The 24,437-nt window shown below is 46.7% G+C and overlaps 1 protein-coding gene across 1 annotated transcript; it reads left to right on the plus strand.

Moving 5' to 3' along the window:
* Window positions 1-3,765: 3,765 nt before the first annotated feature.
* On the plus strand, window positions 3,766-10,048 carry LOC116628564 (zinc finger protein with KRAB and SCAN domains 4-like). The gene is made up of 5 exons (XM_032398962.1): window positions 3,766-4,388; window positions 5,743-5,887; window positions 6,959-7,041; window positions 8,070-8,193; window positions 9,085-10,048. The coding sequence occupies exons 1-5, from the start codon at window positions 3,978-3,980 to the stop codon at window positions 9,945-9,947; spliced, it is 1,626 nt and encodes a 541-aa protein (XP_032254853.1). The 5' UTR covers window positions 3,766-3,977; the 3' UTR covers window positions 9,948-10,048.
* The last annotated feature ends 14,389 nt before the right edge of the window (window positions 10,049-24,437 follow it).

Consider the following 24,437-nt stretch of genomic DNA (forward strand, 5'->3'; position numbering starts at 1 on the left):
GCGTGCTGCTTAACAGTTATGTATAATTCATGCTTTCGTTACGTAACACAATCAGCTCTAAAACTTAAAATACATTAAAAACAGCAATACTGCATGTCTCGCCCCGTCCTCCTTTTCACTCCGTTTCTAACCATTCACCTCTCCCAGGGAACCAGTTATTAATCGTCTTACGTACTTCCCCAGGGTTTCTCTCTGACTGCACAAGAAAATACAAGTTCTCGCGCCTTCATTCTATTTGCCAGCGCAGCCAGCCGCAGCCGGACGGCTCTCGCGGACCGCGGGACACCTGCGTCGCGCCGGCGGCACAGCCAGGCCGCGAGGCGCGCAGGTGGCGGGGGAACCACCGAGTGCCGGCCGGGCGGCGGCTAGAGCGGCCCGGGAGTCGTCTGCGCAGCCGCAGCCCCGCCGGGCCGGCCCCGCCCCTCGCGCGGGGCGGCTGGTTTCAGAGCGCGTGGGGGTGTCCACGGAGCGTCGCTCGGGGCTCCCGTGGCCAGTGCGGCTGCCCCGCGTCCAGCTCGGGGTGCGGAGGTGCCCCCTCCTCTCGCCGGGGAGGCCGTGCCCGCCTCCGGGCTCGGGCCGCCGCCTCCCCGCGTTTGCGGACGGGATACTCGGGTCACTCGCACACACCAGCCGCCAGAATGGGGGCCGCTCAGTTTGGCTCCGTCTGTGGACAAGGTCAGTGGCGAGGTGTCTAAGTTCCCCTGTGGTACTGGACTGGAGCCCGCTCTTCGCAGTCGGCCTGCCTCGTTCCATTCCTGCCCCTGCCACGTCCTGGCTGTGTGGCTTCGGGCTGGTCCCTTCACCTCTCTGTGCCTCAGTTGGCTGCTCTGTAAAATGGGAAGAATGAGGTCACCTAACTCATGGGCTTGTGAGCATTCCGCGAGTTACTATGCGTAAGGCCCCTAAAATAGTGCCAGGCACGGAGTAAGGACGGTTTCAAGATTTGCCATGATTGGGGCGCCTGGGTGGCTCACTCGGTTAGGCGACCGCCCTCGGCTCAGGTCATGATCCCGGTCCTGGGATCGAGCCCCACATCGGGCTCCCTGCTCGGCGGGGAGCCTGCTTCTCCCTCTGCTACTCCCTCTCTCGCTGTCTCTCTGTCAATTAAATACATAAATAAATAAAATCTTTAAAAAAAGATTTGCTATGATTATTACTGTGGTTCTAATTATGACAGCACCTTTATTTTTAATGAGTGGTCTTGGCTTTTCTGACATTTCTTTAAATCTTATCTTTCGTCAGTTCTCTTTGTAATGGATGATTTCTCTATTTTAGGAGGGAAAAGAGCCCGTCCCTAAGCAAAGACCCAAACTGGTTTGTGTTGTGTGTTGTGATGCTTAAGCTCTCCAAGGCTTTACAATTTGGGGATGCCTTTTCCTTGGGGCCGCCTGGATTTAGCAGGAACAAGAATAGTGTTTTGTTTTGTTTTTAAATGTTTTATTTATTCATGAGAGTCAGAGAGACAGAGAGGCAGAGGCAGAGAGAGAAGCAGGCTTCCCGCGGAGCAGGGAGCCGGATGCGGGACTCGATCCCAGGGCCCCGGGATCATGACCTGAGCCGAAGGCAGACGCTTAACCATCTGAGCCACCCAGGCGCCCGCAAGAATGGTTTCTTTTCTTTTTTTTTTTTTTAAGATTTTATTTATTTATTTGAGACAGAATGAGAGAGAGAGCACATGAGAGGGGGGGAGGGTCAGAGGGAGAAGCAGGCTCCCTGCCGAGCAGGGAGCCCGATACTACGGGACTCGATCCAGGGACTCCAGGATCATGACCTGAGCCGAAGGCAGTCGCTTAACCATCTGAGCCACCCAGGCGCCCGCAAGAATGGTTTCTAACAGTGAAGGTCTAGGGCCCCAGGTGTTAGAAATCACGGCTCGGCCAGGTGCTGGACACGTGCCAGTGTTTGAGCCCCAGGGGAGTCCTGAGTCCCAGCCTGATGTATTTCAGTACTTAACTTGTGTGTTTCCACAAAGTGTGGGAAACTGAGTTCATACTGACACCAGTAACTCCAATCCAAATTACAGGGTTCACATCAGATTGCTTTTTTCCCTATTTGTAACTCTCTTCTCTGAAAATGAGCAACTTTGCTCTCACTAACTTCCATATGTTTCCTATTTGATCAACACTTCCTGTTTGTAAGGAGTCTCCCAATCCGGTGCCTTCTCACCCCATTCCCTTGGGCTAAAACCCCAAATAGGACAGGTGGTGACATGTGCATGGGGACATGGAATAGGTGGTGGTAGTTTTCCTGTCATTCCTGCCTCCCCACCACCATGACACCCTCCTCACACCACCCCGGCTCCAAAGTGGCTGAGCGGTGGCGCTCTCCCACCTCCCATGACCCCACCCAAATGCTTTCACACTGTGTTATTCAGGAAGGAAAGAAGGAAGGTAGGATTTTAGTGTGGTTTTTTTTTTTAGATTTTATTTATTTGACAGCGAGAGAGAGAGAGAGAGAGAGAGAGAGCACAAGCAGGGGGAGTGGCAGAGGAAGGGGGAGAAGCAGACTCCCCACTGAGCAGGGAGCCTGATGTGGGGCTCGATCCTAGGACCCTGGGATCATGACCTGAGCCAAAGGCAGACGCTTAATGACTGAGCCACCAGGCGTCCAGGATTTTAGTTTTTAAATGGGGTGGGGGGAGGGATTTCAAACATCTCAGCATGAACCCCAATATGCCTGTCCCTCAACTTCAACAAACACTGTCTTTTGGCCATTTTCTTTCTTTCTTCTAGCCCCTCTTTCTTTCCCTTTCCCTTCTACCCCTGCCTTCCATCTTTCCTTCCCTCATTCCCCTTTCTTTTAGTAAAGAAAACTCCAGCAATCATATCTGTTCACTCATAAATACAGATGCTTAAGTGTGAGTTTCTAACAAGGACCTTAATGTAATCATAGTATTATTAGACTCAACAAAATCAACAGTAATTCCTGAATATCACTGTGTTCAATTGTTTGAATTGTCTATTGTCAAATGAATTGTCCTAATTGTTTGAAATGTCTTTTTTTTTTTAAGATTTTATTTTTAAGTAATCTCTATACCCAAAGTGGGTCCCGAACCCATGACTCTGAGATCAAGAGTTGCATGTTTTATGGACTGAGCCAGCCAGGTGCCCCTGAAATATATCTTTTTACAGCTGTTTTTCCCTATCGGATCCAGATATAATTTACCATTTGCATTTGGTTGACTTGTCTACTCAGTCTTTTATTTATTTATTTTAAAGATTTTATTTATCAGAGAGAGGGCGTGTGAGCAGAGGAGGCGGGGGAGAAGAGAAGGAAGAGGGAGAAGCAGACTTCGGGCTGAGCGTGGAGCCCGTCGCAGGCCTTGATCCCAGGACCCTGAGATCGTGACCTGAGCTGAAGGCAGCCGTGCAACCGACTGAGCCACCCAGGCGCTCCAACTCAGTCCCTTTTAATCTATGACAGTTTTCCTTCCCTCCCCCTCCTTTTTTTTTTTAAACATTTATTTATGGACCAGCTTCAGTCTTCTGTCCTATAAAATGTTTCACATTCTAAACTTAGCTGATTGCTTATTTTTAGTATCTTTAACTTATTACTTTTCAAACTCAGCTGCACGTTGGAATCATCTAGAAAAATTTAAGTTATTAAACACCCAGGCATCTCCCCCACAGACTAATATAATTGATCTTGGTTCAGCCAAGGTATCAGGATATTTTAAAAGTTCCCTAATGATTCTAATGTGTAGCGAAGTTTGAAAACCTTTAATTTAATTTGCTTCTGTATTTCACCTGTTTGCTGGTATTTGGATCTAGAGACTGGATGACACTGATTCACTGACTTTGGCACTATTTGTTCACATAACAGTCCCCCAGATCTCCCTGGTAATGTCCTCGACCCGTGGGCACGAGAGGGAGGCTGCTAGCACTTGACGGGTTAATAGTGATTTCCCACTCGCAGGGGTCTTCTGCAGAGATACTGCTGCCCACTAGAGTGAGGCCCAAGTACCGCCTGGGCCCAGGATGGCTAGAGAATCCAAGGAAGGCACAGCCTTGGACGACCAATCTGCAGAGAACCAGATCGGCCTTCTGGTCGTAAAAGTGGAAGAGGAAGAGGCCTCTGCCTTTGTGGAGGGGGCCAGCCCTGTTCAGGGTTCAGAAAACTCCCGCCGGCGCTTCCGGGGCTTCCGCTACCCCGAGGCCGAGGGGCCCCGCGAGGCGCTGAGGCGGCTCCGGGAGCTCTGCCGTCAGTGGCTGCGGCCCGAGACGCACAGCAAGGAGCAGATCGTGGAGCTGCTGGTGCTGGAGCAGTTCCTGACCATCCTGCCCGACGAGCTGCAGGCCCGGGTGCGGGAGCAGCACCCGGAGAGCGGGGACGAGGTGGTGGTGCTCTTGGAGCATCTGCAGAGGCAGCTGGAGGAGCCAGGGCCGCAGGTAGAGGCAAAGGGCTTAGTATCTGAGAGCCGGGCTCTGTCTCTTCCTGAGGTCTCAAGATCGGTGTGAGGGGCGTTTCTGGAAGATCCAGAAGTTCTCAATCTCTTTTTGTATCATGAACCTCTTTGCCCCTCCGGAGAAGTCCCTGGACCCCTCCTCATACTAGTATTTTTAAGAATATGAAGGATTACAAAAGAACTCAGTTACATTGAAACACGGTTCAACAGAGCATGAAACAAATTAGTGATAAAATTATCTATATGTTCTTTAAAATTAATGCACCAAATAGTAAGACCTACTAGGGACAGGCCCGGTAACTGGTAGAGGTTCAAAGTTGTTATAAGCATGAATGACTTTGACAATGTTTGCCTGGCTGTGATGTGGTGTGAAAACATCTGTAATTTCTATTGGTGACTAAGTCCTGTGGCTTATGCCACATTGGTTTGTTGCTTCCATTTATAATGGAAGGAAAGGCCAAATTTCTCTTAGAGGCTAGTAAGCATTAAAATACTTTTATCCTGGACCACGTGGGAAGGAGTCCAAGAACCTCAGGCTCAAAAACACCCCTGCGTCTTCTTGCCTCGCCAGTCTTTTATGAGATTGTGTCCTCTGTGCACCATCTTGTGAATGTTCTTCAGAGGACATGTGGCAGAGCCTTCCAAGCACTGACCGGGAGCCCAGGGCTCTGGACTGGGATCTGCTGCCCGCCAGCCCTTGAGCAGTGAAGTCATTTCAAGGCTCTTAGCTTCAGCCTCCTCATTCTTCACAGAAGTGGTTAAGTCTGAACTCGTGTGAGAAAGTAACTTGGAAAATGTAGTTTAATATAAATGTCTAAAAGGAAGCCTGCTTTTCATGGGGATAGACCATGTACAGGGTCCAGAGTTAGGTGATTGTACATACTGTCATCTTATTGGTCCCAAAACCCTATAAGCGAGAAATGATTGCCCTCACTTTTCAGATAAGAAAAGGCACAGTATTCTGAGAACTTAACACTAGTTCCCAAAGAGTCTTCACATAGAGCACAATGTATGTAACAAGGGAGCATGTGGTAGTGGTTAAGAGCATGGGCTCCGGGGGCCCTCTCCAAGACCCCCCCTCCTAGCATCACCACTTATTAGCTGGGTGACCTTGGGCAAGTTGCTTCAACTCTGGGCCTCCGTTTCCTCATTACAAAAATACAGATAGTAATAGTCCCTAGCTCATAGAGTTGGGTTTTTTTCTCATAGAGTTGTTATCTGCATTCAGTGAATTAATATTCATAAGGCTCTTAGAAATAGCGCCTGGAAAATAGGAAGTACTAGCACATAGAAAGCAAATAGAAGTTTTGATGAATCAATACGTGAATGACTTCCAGGTCCCAGGTGGTGACCAGAGTCCGCTACTCTGTTGCAAGATGGCGGTGTTGACACCAGCTCAGAGGCCATGGAGTACCCAGTTCCAGCCAATGAAGGCTCTGCTCAAGCACGAATCTCTGGGATCCCAGGCCTCAGCAGACAGGGGTGAGTGTTATCTTCTGGGCAGTCTGAATTCTACAGACTTCATCCAGCTTCATTAAGGTCCATTGACCGCTACTTTGTTTGGCCATCACTGACCGACTCTTAAACAGTGGTGGAAAGCTTTCCTAATCAAGCCCGGACATAATAAAAAGCTAAATAAGTAAAACTTGGTTTGGAAAGAACTGGTTCTCCATTCATTTCACACATAATTGTGGAGGCCTCCTACGTGGTAGCCCAGTGTTGTTGGTGAGACAGTCCTGGCTGCCACAGAGCTTATGTTCTAGTGGGGACGACAGTAGATAAACACAACAATATAGTTTCAGACGGTGGTAAGTGCCAAGAAGAAAATGACCAGAATCTGTAAAGCCAGTCAGAATATCCCACAGATTATAGGACTATTGCAAATGAGAGTATAAATCTTCTCAACCCTGGGTCTGTTGTTAAAATAGCATGAATCACTCCACAGGACATGACCGTTATGTCCTGAACATGTGTGTGGGTTCCCAGGACACAGCCCCGAGATATGGCAGCCCCCACACAGTCTTTATTTCTCAACACAGGTTCTAGCCTAAACCAACTGTTCTGTGCCCCTTTTAAAGTCTGCCTCCTACAGGGAAACCTGAAGTTCTTGCTTTTCTCTCTTGACTCTAAGCAAGTTCTATACAACCAGATGCCTGTGCATTTCTGGTTCTAGCCTTCTTTGACTCTGGTTTTTCAAAACCAAAGAAGGCCCTTAACAACCACTAAAGGCATTTTAACCAAAATCTTATTTTTCTCCCCCTCCCAAGCAAAATTCAGAGGATCTTCAGATGAAAAGCTTGTTTTATGTTGCTTAAATTCATCATTCCTTCCAAGGATCCTGCCCTTTTTGTATAGGTTTCGTATATTGACAGCACACTACGCCTCTCTAGGCCTAGGGCTGGAGCTGGTAGGGACCAGGCACTGGGGAAAGGAGCACATTCTGTATGAACTTCCTGGCAGGAATTTACTAGCCCAGTTTTTGAACTTGGAATCCACAGGCCAGGGAGGCTGGGTGCCAGGGTCCATCTCATCCAGAGCGTCTTTCCTTCTTAGTTCTCCAGGTTCCTGGGCTTGCCCCGGGAGGGCGCTGCAGAGGAGACGCAGTGGTGGCTGCCAGGCTGCCCTCAGAGCCCCAGGTGAGCTGGAGCCCCCCTGTTGTGCATCCTGCGCAGGGCCCTCCCTCCCACCCTACATCCTACACCCACCCAAGTCCTAGATGGGATTTTAATTTTCTCATGTATGCCGGTGTCGTTTGTCATGGTCTAACTTCTTGGTGCCTAGTTAAGAGCCTTTTCCTATGTTATGACTAGCTTGGGTGCTGTACTTACCACATCCTCCCTACTCCGTCTCTCTGGTCAGCCCCTGCTTCAATGGGATTTTCTTCAATAAGTACAATTCAGCAAATGCAAGCGGAAGCTTTTGTGATGGTGCTTTTGTTTTGAAGTGGGTTTTTTTTAAGATTTTATTTATTAGAGAGAGTGCATGAGAAGGGGGGAGAGGCAGAGGGAGAGGGAGAAGCAGACTCCTCGCTGCACAAGGAGTGTGATGCGGAGATCATGACCTGAGCTAAAGTTAGAGGTGAGCCACTCAGGCGCCCCAAGTTTTGTTTTTTTAATGCTGTTACTAGAGTATAAACACACGGTCTCTGGCTCTCAAGGGAACTTAAAAGTTGAGAGGACAGATGAGCCATGTCCATTTATCTCAACTAATAGTACAATCTGAACAGTCTTTACTTAAACTGGATTTTACTTTTCTTGTCCAGTTCTTCATGTCCTTGAGATTCTGTAGTCCCACTTTCTTCCCTGACTGTTCTCACCTCAGACCTACATTTCATTGTATTTTAATAATCATTCATGTCAATGAGCCCCCATCACTACTTTGCTGAAAATCACCCCACGAATCTTCTGAGAGGTTTCGGTTTGGTTCCAGTCCTTTCACTGGGTTGGCCTTTATTTTGTCTACACACTGACGTGAAGACACTTACCCTCGTGTGTTCACTGATTGTTTACTTCCATGGTGGTTTTGTTGACCGGGTGAAATAGGTATTGAGGTGCCGCACTGGTGTTGTCTGCAGAGCCTTTAGGGGAGCCGTTCACTCTCCTGTGCCCAGCTGTGGGCATGACTTTGGGGAAGAGGAGCTAGGTGGGATCATGTACTGTTTCAGGGCTTGCTGAAAACGGAAGACGTGGCCCTGGCTTTCTCCTCTGCATGGACACAGCTGGATTCACCTCGGGGGAGCTTCCACAGAGATGAAAGGCAGGAGAACTGTGGCGGCCTGACCCCCCTGGGTAAGACGGATGGGTGCTGGTTTCTCCTAGGGTTTCGTGGCTTCCTTTATCGGTCAGAACCTACCGGGCTGTGAGAACCTGTTTGAACTGTTTGCATTCAGAGCCACCATTTCTGAACCCCAACTGCTAACCACATGTGTGACCAGCTCCTTAACCCCTGTGACCTTGCCTCCTTCCCCGTCCTGCCAGTGTTCTGGTCAGGTGAAGTGGGATGCAGCACATGCAACCCCCCGCACAGGCCTCGCTCACAGTAGGTGCGCGGTGTTGATCCCCTCCCCACTGCCAGCCTCGACAGAGGAGAGCTGGGTGCTCCTCAGGAAATGGGCCGTGGGCCCGCAGAGCATGAGAGCAAGAAGTGACCTGGAATGGATAGCAGAGCCGACCTAGAGATCAGGGCACAGGACACAGGGCAACAGCTTGACTCGTCTGAGCTCACACCGCTCCATCCGGTACAGTGGGAGCTCCAGCTCACATCTGTCAGCACTGAAGCCAGTCCTTGTCTGGGATCAGAGTGACTGCTCGTATCCCTGATCAGGGATCAGTTTCTAAGTTCCCGCTTGCCCCGTTTCTTACAGAACGTTTCGCAAGTCCTTACACTTGCCTGCTTCCTGCTGCCTTCTGCCCAGCCCCCCTAGCGTTCAGCCCCAGTGCAGGGCCCTGCCTTCGTCCTTAGGACTTAGAGCCTCTGTGTGTGTCCCCAGCACAGTCCTCACCACCTTCCTCCACTCCCAGTGTGCACCCTGCTCCCGATGGCCCCATGCCTATTCCTCCCCAGCACCCGTTGTCCCCCTTTATTCCCACCCTTATCCTTTCACGGAAATCCTCATCCCAGTGTCTGTGGAACTCTGTGGCAGGGCATAACTGACCATGTCTGGCCACTTGTTATTTCAGGTGGTAACATGCAGGCTGAGATCACTGACCTGCCCCCAGATGAGGAACATCCAGGACAAGAGCCTGGGGAAATACCGTGCCACTTGAGTGAAGACATTGCCCAGATTCCTGCCTGTGTAGAAGCTGGTGAACAGGAGGGCAGGTTACCAAGAAAGCAGAAAAATGCCACAGGAAGTAGGCGGCACTATTGTCATGAATGTGGAAAGAGTTTTGCTCAGAGTTCGGGCCTGAGCAAGCACAGGAGAATCCACACTGGTGAGAAACCCTACGAATGTGAGGAATGCGGCAAAGCCTTCATCGGGAGCTCTGCCCTCGTCATCCATCAGAGAGTCCACACTGGGGAGAAACCATATAAGTGTGAAGAATGTGGCAAGGCCTTCAGTCACAGCTCAGACCTTATCAAACACCAGAGAACCCACACTGGGGAGAAGCCCTATGAGTGTGAGGACTGTGGGAAGACCTTCAGCCAGAGCTGCAGCCTCCTAGAACATCACAAAATCCACACGGGGGAGAAGCCGTACCAGTGCACCCTGTGTGGTAAAGCTTTTAGGCGGAATTCACACCTCCTGAGACACCAGAGGATCCATGGCGATAGAAACGTGCAGGATCCTGAACGTGGAGAGACCTGGGAGAGTCAGGGGAGGGTGGAAGGCCAGTGGGAAAATGTTGAGGCTCCCGTGTCTTATAAATGTAACGAGTGTGAGAGAAGTTTCACTCGGAACAGAAGCCTTATTGAACACCAAAAAATCCACACTGGTGAGAAACCCTATCAGTGCGACACATGTGGGAAAGGCTTCACCCGAACTTCATACCTTGTTCAACATCAGAGAAGCCACGTCGGAAAAAAAGTTCTATCACAGTGACCCACATCGTACGTGGCAGAGTTGGTGCTCATTCCTCATTGAACCGAAGCCACCCGCAGCCCTTCCTGACCACAGAAACTGGGCTGGGCTTTATTGACCACTTCCCATCATCTTGTATTAGAAGACAGAGTCTGGCTGAGATGGATTCTCTTCTACATTCTAGAAGGTGGCTGAGGAACAGCTTATTTGATAGGAGGCTACAGGAGAGTTGTCTGGAAGGGGTAGGACCTGAAATGTTTATTCTCACCTACTAGACTGAAATGGGCTTCCAGACTGGCTAGCCACCTCCAGCCAGCACTTTATGATGTCTCGTGGGCAGAAGGCTGTGCCTATAAAGAATCCTCCATCAGCTGGTCCGATCCGTGACATCTTACACTCCCCACTGTGCCTTGAACGCAGGTGCTGATAAACATTCATTAAATGTAACCGTGAGATGACCCTATAGCTCTGGATATGATACCATCTAGACTTCTGAAGAACTTCTCACCATAGCCTTTTGAGCTTGTGTCTAATTCTGAGGTTCTAGATTCTGAGTTAATCTAGCACATTTTTTGCAGATCACATAAGATTGGCGGGTTGAGGGTGAGGTTACTGTGATAGAAAGAATCCAAATTTCTTGACCAGACTAGGCATTCCAATGTGAATACCTTAGGTTCTTCATCATGAAATCACTGTAAATGTATGCCAGGCATGGAATGCCATTCTTTAATATTGCTACTCTCTGCAGAGAAAATATTCCTACGCAGACAGTGTGAAAATTAATCAAATCAGAATAAAATGATAAATTCGCTAATGCTTATCTTGGTTCTCAGCTTTCAGGCCTCTTGGGCCTAACCACGTGCTTGCTAAAGCCACAGACACTATCCTGCCCACGACCCACTCCACTGGAAAGTATAGTAGATGAATCACAACTTATGCCTGCTCAGTTCAAACTTCCTTTAGGTCAGTAGAGTCAAACCAAATATTTAAAGCAAGTATCACTTATGGTTTCAAAACTCCCATTATTAGTGTGCAACCATCTTGGTTGTTTTTTTTTTTTTTTTAAGGTTTTATTTTATTTTTTAAAGATTTATTTGAGAGAGAGAAAGCAAGAGAGAGTGCACAAGCTGGGGGGAGAGGCAGAGGGAGAAGCAGACTCCCCCTGAGCTGGGAGCCCGATGCGGGACTCGATCCCAGGACCCTGAGATCATGACCTGAGCCGAAGGCAGCTGCTTAACTGACTAAGCCACCCAGGCGCCCCTATTTTGGTCTTCTTACATATTAATTTCCAGGTCACCAATGTGGTACCATCTCATTTGTTCATGATGACAGTTTTAGCCATTAAGTTAATTCCTCAGGCTATCTACTTTTCTTTCTTTCCTTTTTTTTTTTTTTTTTTTTAAAGATTTATTAGAGAGAGAATGAGCGGAAGGGGCAGAGGGAGAGAATCTCAAGCAAACTCTGTGCTGAGTGGAGCCCAATGTGGGGCTCAATCCCAGTACCCTGAGATCATGACCGAGGCCAAAATCAAAGTCAGACGCTTACCCAACTGAGCCAACTTAGCGCCCTGCTATTTACTTTTCTTAAGCACACTTTGTAGACCATCTTTTTTTTCCTTCATGATAGTCAAAGTTTCAGTTTTGTGAGAAAACTTTAAGTCACCATTACAGAAGAACAGTGACCGTTGAACAACACTGGTTTGAACTGCACAGGTCTGCTTCTATGCAGATTTTTTTCAACAAATGCAGTACTGTAAGTATATCTTATTATTAATAACATTTTTTCTCTAGTTTACTTCAAATATATAGTATGTAATACATATAACAAAAAATACATGTGTTTTTTTTTAAATATTTTATTTATTTATTTGACAGAGAGAGACAGCGAGAGAGGGAACACAAGCAGGGGGAGTGGGAGAGGGAGAAGCAGGCTTCCCGCGGAGCAGGGAGCCCGATGCGGGGCTCGATCTCAGGACTCTGGGATCATGACCTGAGCCGAAGGCAGCCGCTTAACCGACTGAGCCACCCAGGCGCCCCCAAAAAATACATGTTAATCAACTTTGTTGGTAAGGTTCCTGGTCAACAGTAGGCTATTAGTAATTGGGGTATTCACTACAGAATTAAAACTTTTAACCATGCTCCTCCCCACTCCCCCCACTTTTTGATTTCCAGTTATTACAACTGATAGTAAAAACCTAGGTATAATGTTTGTGCCTCCCACATTAGGGAAGAGATTCTGCTTTATGCATATACCAGTTCAGATGTTAGTGTCTTCCTATCCTCACAGTCACACCCAGAATAATGTGTGACCATATGTCTGGGCACCCCATGGCCTGGTCATGTTGACCCATAAAACTGATCATTACAAAACTAGTTTGGGGTATTCACTACAGAATTAAAACTTTTAACCATCCTCCTCCCCACTACCACCACCTTTTGATTTCCAGTTATTACAACCGATAGTAAGAGCCTAATAATAATGTTTGTGCCTCCGTCCCCTGCTTACGGATCAGGATAGAGAAGGGCTGGTATGAAGCTGAGACAGAGATGAATGACTGGCTCACTACTCTATGCTCAGCACCTGGCCGACCTGATGAATGAATGATTCTGAAGATGGGTTGATTCTACTTGCTCTCTCTTATTAACATAAAATCCCTACTGTTAGAGACCACAGTGTTCACATCCTTATTTCCAGAAATAAACTTTTCTTTCCTATTTCTAAACAAACTCTGTGTTTACAGCCATTCAGTCAGCAAATCTCACAGTGTTAGGTCACACACTAAGAAGTCGAAGATGAACAGTTGTCTCTTCCTTTGAAGAGGAGGAGAACTAAACTCTCTTCTACGATGTTCTATCCATGCCTGTCCTCATTTTGTGAGTCGGCCTGGCAATCCCTATGTCCACACAGGTGCTGCACAGACCAGGACTCAACAGCCGCTGCTCTCCCCTGTGCTCCACCCAGCAAGTGAGACTGGGCGAGCACGGTGCACAGCCTGTCCAAGGCCACTTGCCCCTCCCTCGCCAGCACGGAGACTGTAGGAGGGGGTTTCCTCTCCCGAGGAGTAAGGCTTGCTCAGCAGCAGTATGTTCTACCATATGCACTGCTATCACATGGCTTCTCTGGGTGCCATCCTGTGGGACACAGGGAGCGAATACATTTGCCTATTCCTGCTTTTGTTGTTTACACAGATTCAAAAATTGCTGGGGCGCCTGGGTAGCCCAGTCGGCTAAGCTGCCGACTTGATTGTGGCTCAGGTCATGATCCCAGGGTTGTGAGATTCAGCCCCACGTTGGGCTCCATGCTGAGCATGGAGTCTGCTTGAGAGTCTCTCTCCCTCTACCCCTCCCCCTGCTTACATGCTCTCGCAAATAAATCTTTAAAAATTCTTTTTTAAATATTACTTCAATCTAAAAGGGGCTATTTGTTTTCTGACCAAATCTGTTGGCCTTTCTTTAAAAAAATCTGGTGCCAAACATGGGGCCATTAAGGGCACAGTGCCCTTTTTTGAAGAAGGACGTGGCCACACACAACAGGACAGCATATGTGGTAAGAATTCCTGGGATCCGGTGCGCATGTTCTTGACTCTGTGGTGGGCGAGAGAGTACAAGTCTTCCCGCCGTCGTACCTGTACTGCCCTGGCTGAGTTACAGAACATACATACATGTGCCACCTGCTCATGAACGTTCAGAGGTTGTCACCAAGCGTAGGACTGGATCCAGGTGCCCCATGCCATAGCTGTTACTAAAAGTTTGTCTCTTGAGGCTGAGTAGATAGCCACTTAAAAATGAAAGTCAGTATAAATCTAAGCTTACTGGTGTGGAGCTGATCCTTCCGTGCCTCTGAGCCTTCCCTGCCCTACACCCCAGCCTCACTTCCGGTAAGGAAAGAAGGCTTCCTAATGCTCCAGCAACCTCTGTGAAGGACTCGTCCACACCACTCCCGTGCTCCCTGAGCTGCCAGCCAATCACACAGTGTCCTCTCCTGGCAGTTGTAACCCTTCAAGTGTCTTGGTATTTCTGTAAAAAAGAAAAAAGTGTCTAAATTCATCAGACAGAATTTGAGAAAAACTTGCAATGAAGAGAAGAAAGTTAAAGTAACCCTGTGAGTGAGGGTGCCTGAGAGGTGATGTGGAGCATGAATGGAGCCTGCCCGTTGTTGGGTGTTCTTCAGTCAAGTGCCTGTATGGGACTTTTGCCCAGAGCTAACTGAATTGTTTGTTGCTTGAGATTTGATGAGTTCTTCTATATTCTAGACACAAGTCCTCTGTTAGAGATATGGTTTGCAAATATTTTCCCCTATCTGTAGCTTGTCTTTTTTTTTTTTTTTAAAGATTTTATTTATTTATTCATGAGAGACAGAGAAAGAGGCAGAGGGAGAAGCAAGCTCCCTGCAGAGCAGGGAGCCCAATGCGGGACTTGATCCCAGGATCCTGGGATCATAACCTGAGCCGAAGGCAGACGCTTAACCAACTAAGCTACCCAGGCACCCTGTAGCTTGTCTTTTAATCCTTAGCAGTCTTTAACAGAGCAACACTTTTAAATTTTGATGAAGACCAAATTATTAATTTTTCCTTTAATCAACCATGCTTTTGATATCAATTCTAAGAATCTTTGCCTAAATCTAGGTCCTAATGATTTCCTATCTTTTCTTCTAAAAGCTTTATAGTTTTAGGTCATATATTTTAGTCCATGATTCATTTTGAGCTGATTTTTGTATAAGGTTTGAAATGTAGGCTATTTTTATTTTATTTTGCCTGTGGATGCCCAACTGTGCCAGCACCATTTTCTGAAAAGACTATCCTTCCTCCACTGAATTGTTTCTGCACCTTTGTGAAGAATCAGTTGGGCTTTTTTTTTTTTTTTAAAGATTTTATTTATTTATTTGAGAGAGAGAATGAGAGACAGAGAGCACGAGAGGGAGGAGGGTCAGAGGGAGAAGCAGACTCCCCGCTGAGCAGGGAGCCCGATGCAGGACTCAATCCTGGGACTCCAGGATCATGACCTGAGCCGAAGGCAGTCGCTTAACCAACTGAGCCACCCAGGCGCCCCTCAGTTGGGCTTTTTTGTGTGGATCTGCTTCTGGGTACTCCAATCTGTTATATTGAACTCTGTATCTCTGTATGTCCACAACACCACCCTCTCTTGATCACTGTAGATAGACGGTAAGCCCTAACATTGGGCATAGTGATTCCTCCCACTTTATTCTTGTTCAAACTTTAGTTTTTTCAAGGTCCCTTGCCTTTCCATATAAATTTTAGAGTAAGTTTATCTACAAAAAGTTCCTGGTGAGATTTTGATAGGATCTGTATTAAACCTATAAATCAGTGTAGAGAGAACTGATATCTTTACTGTGTTGTGTCTTGTAATTCATGAACACAGAGTGCCTCCACTGATTCAAATCTTTGCTTTCTTTCATCAGGATATGGGCAACTTAGTTCTGAACTGAATTCCACCAACAACCTGAATGAGTGTGGAATCAGATTCTTTCCAAGTGCCTACCAAGAAGAACCCAAACGGCTAACACCTTGATTCTGGCCTTGGGGAACCTGGAGTGGAGAAACCAGCTGAGTTAACTGGGATTTCTGACTTAAAGAAGTGTTGTTTTAAACACTGAGTTTGTGGTGATCTGTTAAGGTGGCAACAGAAAATGAATACAAGTAATATTATAGGCATCACCCGGAAAATTATTAAAAATTACGATCCAGACCCATAGAATCTGAACCTACATTTAACAAGATCCCCAGGTGATTTGCTTACACTCATTTTTGAAAATCACTGGTAATACTTTGCCTGTTGTGGAAGTGGAACAAAGAAATGGAAAAAGAACCCATGTTTGCATGTGCTTCAAAGAAAGACAAAGCCACAAATTTTAAGGACCAGAAGAAAAAAAGGAAAGAAAACACCACAGAGGGGGTGTGGGCCAAGATTCTGGGTTCAGAGAGTCCTATTTTCCCCTGAATCAGCCAGAGTTCAACCACAGAACAAATGATACCTACCTACCTACCTACCTATCATCTAGGTATCTGTCTGTCTGTCTGTCAATAGGCTTATGCATTTGGGGGCTGGCTAACCAGTCTCCATGAGGCTCCAGAGCCCACAAGCAGGTAGTCAGGAAAGGAAGATCACAAGCCATCTAGTACCTGTGTCCATTTCTGTTGCCTCTGACTTTTGTGACAAAGGTATCCTGTGAAAATGGAGCCCTTCCCTGTGGAATTAAACACACACAGCTGGATCAGGAGTCCAACAGCCACAGGAAGACCCGGGGAAGAGAGCAACTGCAAGCCCAGGTGCTGTCTCACACCAACCAGGTGAGCCGGCTGGTTAGCAGCAATGTGTGGACGCTACGTAATGGTCTAACCCCCCTTCTGCCCAGGAACTCTCAGGAGACAATCTTCCTGCAACATACTAGAATGAGAATTCTGGGGAATGTAGTTCAGCTTGGCCAAGTTGGCACATCATAAGCCATCACAATCAAGTACCAATACACATCTCCTTAACCATACTTAATCGCCTAATAAAGACAGTTACAAAACTGTACTTCCATCTAAATGATGCCAGAATCCCCATAAAACCAGGACCACACTAACTCTTTTCTCAGGAGAGGACACAACGTCCCTCTCCCTCTCATTCCCCTTCCCCCACCTTTTAAAAAATGTCTTTACTGATGTTCATTCATCGTCTACCTGATTCACACTCCTTTTGAAACCCCTTAACCTAAATACCGAAGTATAAAGTTAACTATCATTGACATATTTTATATGCTAAGAGGACAAGAGAGAAAGAAAACAAAAAATCTGGTTGATATATATAAACATTCATATCAAAACAATAAAACAATCATAACTATTGTCCTATTTTTTTTTTGCAACTAGTCACATGGTCACACCTGTTATTTATAACAACCTTCTTTCACTATCCATTCCATATTCCCATTGATCCAGCAAGCATCTCAGCTGGTTGTGGTTCTTTGCTTGGTGGAGTGACCCAAGCCTTCATTCCCAAAGCGTCTGAGCCATTAGCAGTCTGAGGCCTGCACTGGGTTGTCACAATTGTCCACCGGCATTAACCACAGGTACTGTAGTACTAGTAGCAACCCACTTTCCCCTTGGGGTGACCAGTCACCCCAGCCAGTACAGTGGTCCTTTGTTGATTCAGGGGCATTATGGAGCCCAAAGCAGTCAGCTATCAGTCTCAACTTCCAGTTCAATGGAATCCCTGTTGTGTCACGTGGTGACATCTAGGGGACTATTCCACCCTAGACCAGCAGAAACTAAGCTCAGTACTGGAAATAAAAATTTTGCTAGTGGATTTCTTGTAGCGGTAAGAGTGAGTGAAGTAACTTCTATTTCTACCCCTCGATTTCTGGACTTTTGAATCCTGGCTATGGGAGAAATGGCATGATACATTAGATGTTGATTTAGAGCATACACTGCATCCTGGAAGACAGTACCAACTCTGCAAAGTATGTCCACTTAGCTGCGCCATAACTGAGTCCTTAAAAGGTCATTTTACTATTTTATCAACCCAAGTGCTTTAGGCTGATGACGACTATGGTAAGACTAGTGAACTCCATGAATACAAGTCCAATGCCCACTTCACTTGCTCTGAAATGGGTTCCTTGGTCAGAAGTGATGCTCTGTGGAATACAGTAAGTGGTAAGTCCACAGAAGGCAGTTTTGGCAGAAGCACTCACTGTAGGCCAGGAAGGCAAACCATATCCAGAATAAGTGTGTATTCTAGTGTGAACAAAAACACTACCCCTTCCATGGTGGAAGTGGTCCACTGTACTTCAGTCAAGTAGCTGGCTGATCACACCAAGAAATGATGCATACTGAGAGTTCACTGTTGGTTTCTGCTGTTGACAGACTGGGTACTCAGCAGTGGCTCTAACTAGGTTGGCCTTGGTGAGTGGAAGTGAGACCATGCCTAAACTGGATCCCTGCATCCAAGGCCACTTTGTTCAGGATCCTGTTAAGCAAGGACAGGAGTGTCTGGGGAAACAGGCTGACTGATAGCCACAGAACAGGTCATCCTATCCACCCAATTATAAAAATCCTCCTCTGCTGAGGTCACCCTTTGGTAAACATTCAATGGCACACATGTAACTTCACATTTTTGTTTATTTGGAGAGGTCTATTCACATAGTTTTCCCCAAACCTCCTTGTTTCCAATATTCTATTGGAATTCATCAGCCTACCTTCCAATGGTACCTTGACCATTTAGCCAAACCAAGAGGCACAGCCTGTGAATTGTTAGACTCATACTTCTGGCCACCTCTCTCCTAAACAAAATGAACAACCAGGTGCAATGCTTGAAATTCTGTCTCCTAGGAGGATTTCATTTTATCACCGCCTTTCAGGACCGTCCCAGAGTAGGCCTATACTGCTGCAACAGTCTACTTTCGTAGATGTCATGCAGATTCATCTGTAAGCCAGGCCCCAGTTTTTTTCTTCCTCATTCAACTGGTCATTGAGAACTCCGCCATGAGGCCATAGGTTCAGGCAGATAGGAAGTAATGTAGTAGGAATAAAGGCCTGGAGTACTTGGATCACCTCCTCATGTAACTTAATTGTGTCTGCAAGCCTGCTCAAGCCTGACAATATATATACAACTTCCATTTATTAATGAAGCTGCTGTGCACACCCAATTTTATGGCTTGGTATATCAGACAACATCCAGTTCATGATGAGCAGATCAGGTCACATGGTAACTTAATGGTCCATGGCCAAGCATTTATTCTCTATTAAGGTCCAGTAGCAAGCCAAAAGCTGTTTCTCAAAAGGAGAGTAATTATTTGAAGAGAATGGCATTGCTCTGCTCCAAAATCCTAAGGGTCTCTTCTGTGATTAACCTACAGAGATCTGCCAATGTTTTTTGTTTTTTTTAAGTTTTTATTTAAATTCCAGTTAGTTAACACAATGTACTACTGGTTTCAGGTGTACAATGTAATGTTTCAACACTTCCATACAACACCCAGTGCTCATCACAGGTGCACTCCTTACTCCTTATCACCTATTTAACTCATTCCCCCCACCCACCCACCTCCTCTGGTAACCATCAGCTTGTTCCCTAAGTTGAGTCTGTTTCTCGGTTTGCCTCTCTTTTCCCCCTTTGCTCCTTTGTTTTGTTTCTTAAATTCCACATGTGAGTGAAATCATATGGTATTTTGTTTCTCTGACTTACTTCGCTTAGCATAATACTCTCTAGCTCCATCCATGTTGTTGCAAATGGCAAGATTTCATTTTTTTGATCGCTGAATAATATTCTGTGGTATATATACACTAGATCTTCTTTATCCATTCTTCAGTTGATGGACACTTGGGCTGTTTTCGTAGTTTGGATATTGTAGATAATGCTGCTATAAACATCAGGGTGCATGTGTCCCTTTGAATTAGTATTTTTGTATTCTTTGGGTAAATACCTAGTAGTGCAATTGCTGGATTGTAGGGTGGTTCTATTCTTAGCTTTTTGAGGAAACTCCATACTGTTCTCCAGAGTGGCTGCACCAGCTTGCATTCCCACCAGCAGTGCAAGAGGGTTCCCCTTTCTCCACGTCCTTTCCAACACCTGCTGTTTCTTGTGCTGTTGATTTTAGCCATTCTGACTGGTGTGAGGTGATACTGTAGTTTTGATTTGCATTTCCCTGATGGTGAGTGATGCTGAACACCTTTTCATGTCTGTTTGCCATCAGGATGTCTTGAGAAATGTCTGTTCATGTCTTCTGCCCATTTTTTAACTGGATTATTTAGTTTTGGGGCGTTTGGTTGTATAAGTTCTTTATATATTTTGCATACTAACCTTTTATCAGATATGTCATTTGCAAATATCCTCTCCCATTCCATAGGTTGCCTTTTACTTTTGTAGATTGTTTCCTTTGCTGTGCTTAAGCTTTTTATTTTGATGAAGTCCCAATAGTTTATTTTTGCTTTTGTTTCCCCTGCCTCAGGAGACGTATCTAGAAAGAAGTTGCTATGGCTGATGTTAAAGAAGTTACTGCCTGTGTTCTCTTCTAGGATTTTATGATTTCAGGTCTCACATTTAGAATCTTAATCCATTTTGAATTTATTTTTGTGTATGGTGTAAGAAAGTGGTCTGATTTCATTCTTTTGCAAGTTACTGTACAGTTTTCCCAACACCATTTGTTGAAGAGACTTTTACCCACTGGATATTCTTTCCTGCTTTGTCAAAGATAAATTGACCATATAGTTGTGGCTTCGTTTCTAGGTTTTCTATTCTGTTCTACTGATCTATGTGTCTATTTTTGTGCTAGCACTCTACTGTTTTGAATACTACAGCTTTGTAATAGAACTTGAAGTCCAGAATTGTGATGCCTCCAGCTTTGTGTTTTCTTTTTTTTCCCCCAAAGTTGCTATGGCTATTCAGGATCTTTTGTGACTCCATATAAATTTTAGGTTTGATCTAGCTCTGTGAAAAATGCTGTCAGTGTTTTGATAGAGATTGCATTGGGATCTTCCAATGTTTTTAGTAAACATCTCTATCTACCACTGACAGTTCTGGATATGCTCTATTATGTGGAAGGAGTTTTTAGTTCCTAAACGAGCACTAAAAGGGGCTATAACCCAACCCACTCAAAGGGTGAGTCTGGAAAGTTTGGCTTATTTTAGAGAGTAGTGAGCCAAAGCTGGATTTGACTTAGATGGCCTTTAGGTAAACATGCAAAGAAATGGCCACTGGTAAAGGTAGGGTGCTGCTAGACATCTAATGGGAAGGAAAGTAGATGAAGAGACAGGTACAAATATTTATTGAATATCCTCTGTGTGGCAGGCACTGTGCTGGGCTTATATTTATGGTGCTTATATTGATGATCTAATTCCTACAAGTGACCAATTTTGAGCTTATAATCTGTTTACAAATGAGGAAATTCAAGTTCAGAATAGTTCAGTGGCATATGCAAGAAAAAAGGAAGAAACTAAAGTTTTTTATCTTTTCTTTTTATTTTTTAAAGATTTTATTTATTTATTTGAGAGAGAGAATGAGATAGAGAGAGCATGAGAGGGGGGAAGAGTCAGAGGGAGAAGCAGACTCCCTGCTGAGCAGGGAGCCTGATGGGGGACTTGATCCCGGGACTCCAGGATCATGACCTGAGCCAAAGGCAGTCACTTAACAACTGAGCCACCCAGGCGCCCTAAAGTTTTTTATCTAAATGTAGGTCTCCAACTCCAAAATTCATATGACTTTCACTACTTCAGGCCAAATAACTGAAAGAAAGAAAGCAGTTGTGGTCTGCAGTGAGGACTATCATTTAGGAATAACTAGATGGAGGAAGGAGGAAAGAGGAAAAGGGGGTGAAAAAGGCAGATAGGTACTAAATGAGCAAGATGGCTGCCCTTCAAGGAGTAAAAGCAGGGCAAGAGTTAAAAGGTGGTCATTGTGAATGCGGGTCTCCTATACCTATATATGCGTGTATTTTGAGGGAAATAGAGTTTTTAAAGAAGATTTTATTTATTTATTTATTTATTTATTTATGTGAGAGGGGGCGGGGGAGAGCATGAGCGGAGGGGAGAGGCAGAGGAAGAGGGAGAGGGTGAAGCAGACTCCCTGCTGAGCAGGGAGCCTGACTCAGGGCTCAATCCCAGGACCCTGGGACCATGACCTGAGCCCAAGGCAGACACTTAACTGAGCCACCCAGGCGCCCCAAGGGAAATAGAATTTTTTTAAAAAGTTACGCATACAAAGTTTTATCTCCATAAAACTGAAAAGCAATAAATGAATCTAAAAAGAAAATCCATAAAAGGTGCTCCAAAGTATGAGATATATATGCATGCGGAGTCAGATTTACAGACACACTGAATAAACAAAACCACAAGGGGCACCAGCAAGGATATGTCTTATGCCCTAAAAGCCATCTTTTACAGGTTTTACCCATACAGAGATAAAAAGTAAAACACTGATATCCAGGCTCCCAAATAAATACAATTTTGGAGATAGTAAATTTTAAATGACATTAATAATTGACTGAGTCTTGGGCTAAATTATACTTCCTTATTTTAATATGTTCAATTCAGTTGGTATGTATTTTTTTAAACCCTCAAATTATTTATGGATACCTCAGAGTAACTGGATTTATTCCTATGAATAGAAAATGTTATGTCCTAGCAATAATCCTGTATAATTAATGCTTTCTTCCATCTCTAAAAGATGTGTTCTTTTAAGTGATTAAGGACTGTAAGTATGGGGAATTCTTCGGCTAATAACACTATAACAATGTGAAGAGCATGAAAATTAAGTTGCTAAAATGTCAAAAATAGAAATTATTGGGGCGCCTGGGTGGCTCAGTCGTTGAGCGTCTGCCTTCGGCTCAGGTCATGATCCCAGGGTCCTGGGATCGAGCCCCGCATCGGGCTCCCTGCTCAGCGGGAAGCCTGCTTCTCCCTCTCCCACTCCCCCCTGCTTGTGTTCCCTCTCTCGTTGTGTCTCTCTCTGTCAAATAAATAAAACCTTTAAAAAAAAAAAAGAAAAGAAAATAGAAATTATTAATCCCATTTGTCTCATTCCACGTCCAACAGCAAACATCCCATAGCTTACATCCAAGTAAGTCCCAACGACTCATACAAAAGCAGAACAACCCAAGAGCAAAAATACCCAACAAACAAAAACCACCCAAGAGTGAAGCACGTGTACCACAGCATTCTCAATGAGATCAAAACACTTCATTTTCCTTTTCATTTCACATTTTAACTTCTACCTGCGTGACCTCCAGGGAGCAGAGCGCTGTGTTTGTCAGCTCTGCATTCACTGCAAAGTCCAGTGTCATCTAAAGTCATCTGCCACTGACGTTAGCGGCGCTGAAGCTGGACGCCAGGTATCAGCCAGCGTTATAAGATAACGCGGAGCGCGGGCCGGTGGGAACCCGGTGAGGACACTAGCGCTTCTGTCGCTGCCAGCCGCGTGGTTATTTGCCATCTATAACATACTTTCAGAAAATGCCATCCTTTCTCCCCCGTCGCCCCAGGAGCCTGTTAGGAAGCCGTCTCCAGAGCCCAGCTCAGCGCCCTACTCGGAAGCGTTTACTGACACAGCTCAGCTCATGACAGAAAACGTTTCCTTCCTTCGTCATAAGGTTCTGCTAAGAACCTCATTCATTCATTCATTCATTCATTCATTCATTCAAGGAACACTGAGTTCCTACCATGTGCCAGGCCTGTTTCAGGCCCTCGGATGCCGCAGTGAACAAGATAAGAGCCAACACGCTTCGCTGTGAACTCCGCCGCAGTTCTGGGCAATCGCTACTCACGAGTTCAACAAAGCAGACACGCGTGTCTGCCCTGGAGGAGCTCCCACTGACGCCAGGGCAGCGACTGGGGGAGCGAGGCGAACAACGACGAAAACAGCGGACGTACAGCACGTGGGCGGGTGAGAGCTGGAGACGTAAACGGCGCCTCAGACAGGCCTCCCTGAGGTGACCCGAGTGCCCTCGGAGAAGCCGGTCCCGCCCCGGACCGTCGGGAAGGACGCGCGGCGGAAGCCTCCCCGGCCCGACCCCCGGCCCAACCCGCGGCCCCCGGCCCGGAGCCTCCACTGCGCGTTCTCCCGGCGCCCCCAGTCCCCCCCGCTGTCCGCGGCCGCCGTGAGGAGCTCGCAGTGCCCCGCCCCCGCCGCGGCCGCTGCCGGGACTTCCGCCGGCCGGATGCACTTCCGGCGCCGCTCTAGCATCGCGGGAAGGTCCCCGAACTCGGTGGTTGCTGAGCCGCGGGAAGGGCGCGGCCGGCTGGGCCTAGAGGGCCGCGTGGTCGCGTTCTCCGGGCCCGCCTTCCCTCTCCCTGCGGAAGCCGGTACTCCGCACCCCTTCCGCCCGCGGGTCGACCCCCAGTCCCGGTGGTGGTTATGCGCCTGGACTCACCTCCCTTTGACTGTGAGATTCAGACACTTTCCGTATAAGGTTATTTGCCGACTTGACCGGACTTGTTATGCCTGGGCCTGGCCGAGGTGCTTCTGCGAGCATTTGCTACATAGAACAGTGCCTCTCCCTGCTGGCCGGATACTCGTCCGTCCGGCCGGCCTTTGACCACGGACCGTTTCCAATCGCAGGGCCCAGGATGAAGTTGGAGGAGGAAGCTACGTGGTAGCGGGGGAGGAAGACTGGTTCCCCGTACACAGTACTGGAAGGGTGTTTGGGGTGCATAGCGTCTGACCTCAGAAAGCAGCACCAGGGCAGGAGGTGTCTGAAGAAACTAGCCGGGACCGTCAGGCATCCCGGACTCCTGAAATGATCAGTGTCCACGCTGTGCTCAGAAAAACACCAGGTCCTGCCCCGGCAAGCCAAAGGCTGTTTGAGGGGCGCCTGGTGGCTCAGTGGTTAAGCACCTGCCTTCCGCTCACGTCGTGATCTCAAGGTCCTGGAATCGAGCCCCGCATCGGGCTCCCTGCTCCGTGGGAAGCCTGCTTCTCCCTCTCCCACTCCCCCTGCTTGTGTTCCTTCTCTCGCTGTGTCTCTCCCTGCAAATAAATAAATAAAATCTTTAAAAAAACAAAACAAAGGCTGTTTGAGGAT

This window comes from Phoca vitulina, unplaced genomic scaffold (assembly GCF_004348235.1).
Source record: "Phoca vitulina isolate PV1807 unplaced genomic scaffold, GSC_HSeal_1.0 scaffold123, whole genome shotgun sequence".
NCBI lineage: Eukaryota > Metazoa > Chordata > Mammalia > Carnivora > Phocidae > Phoca > Phoca vitulina.

Excerpts from the sequence above, each read along its gene's own strand:
- LOC116628564 (XM_032398962.1), top strand. The coding sequence starts at position 3,978 with ATGGCTAGAGAATCCAAGGAAGGCACAGCCTTGGACGACCAATCTGCA. Across the intron at positions 5,888-6,958 it reads CCAGGCCTCAGCAGACAGGG|TTCTCCAGGTTCCTGGGCTT; the intron begins GTGAGTGTTATC and ends TTTCCTTCTTAG. Across the intron at positions 7,042-8,069 it reads GGCTGCCCTCAGAGCCCCAG|GGCTTGCTGAAAACGGAAGA; the intron begins GTGAGCTGGAGC and ends GTACTGTTTCAG.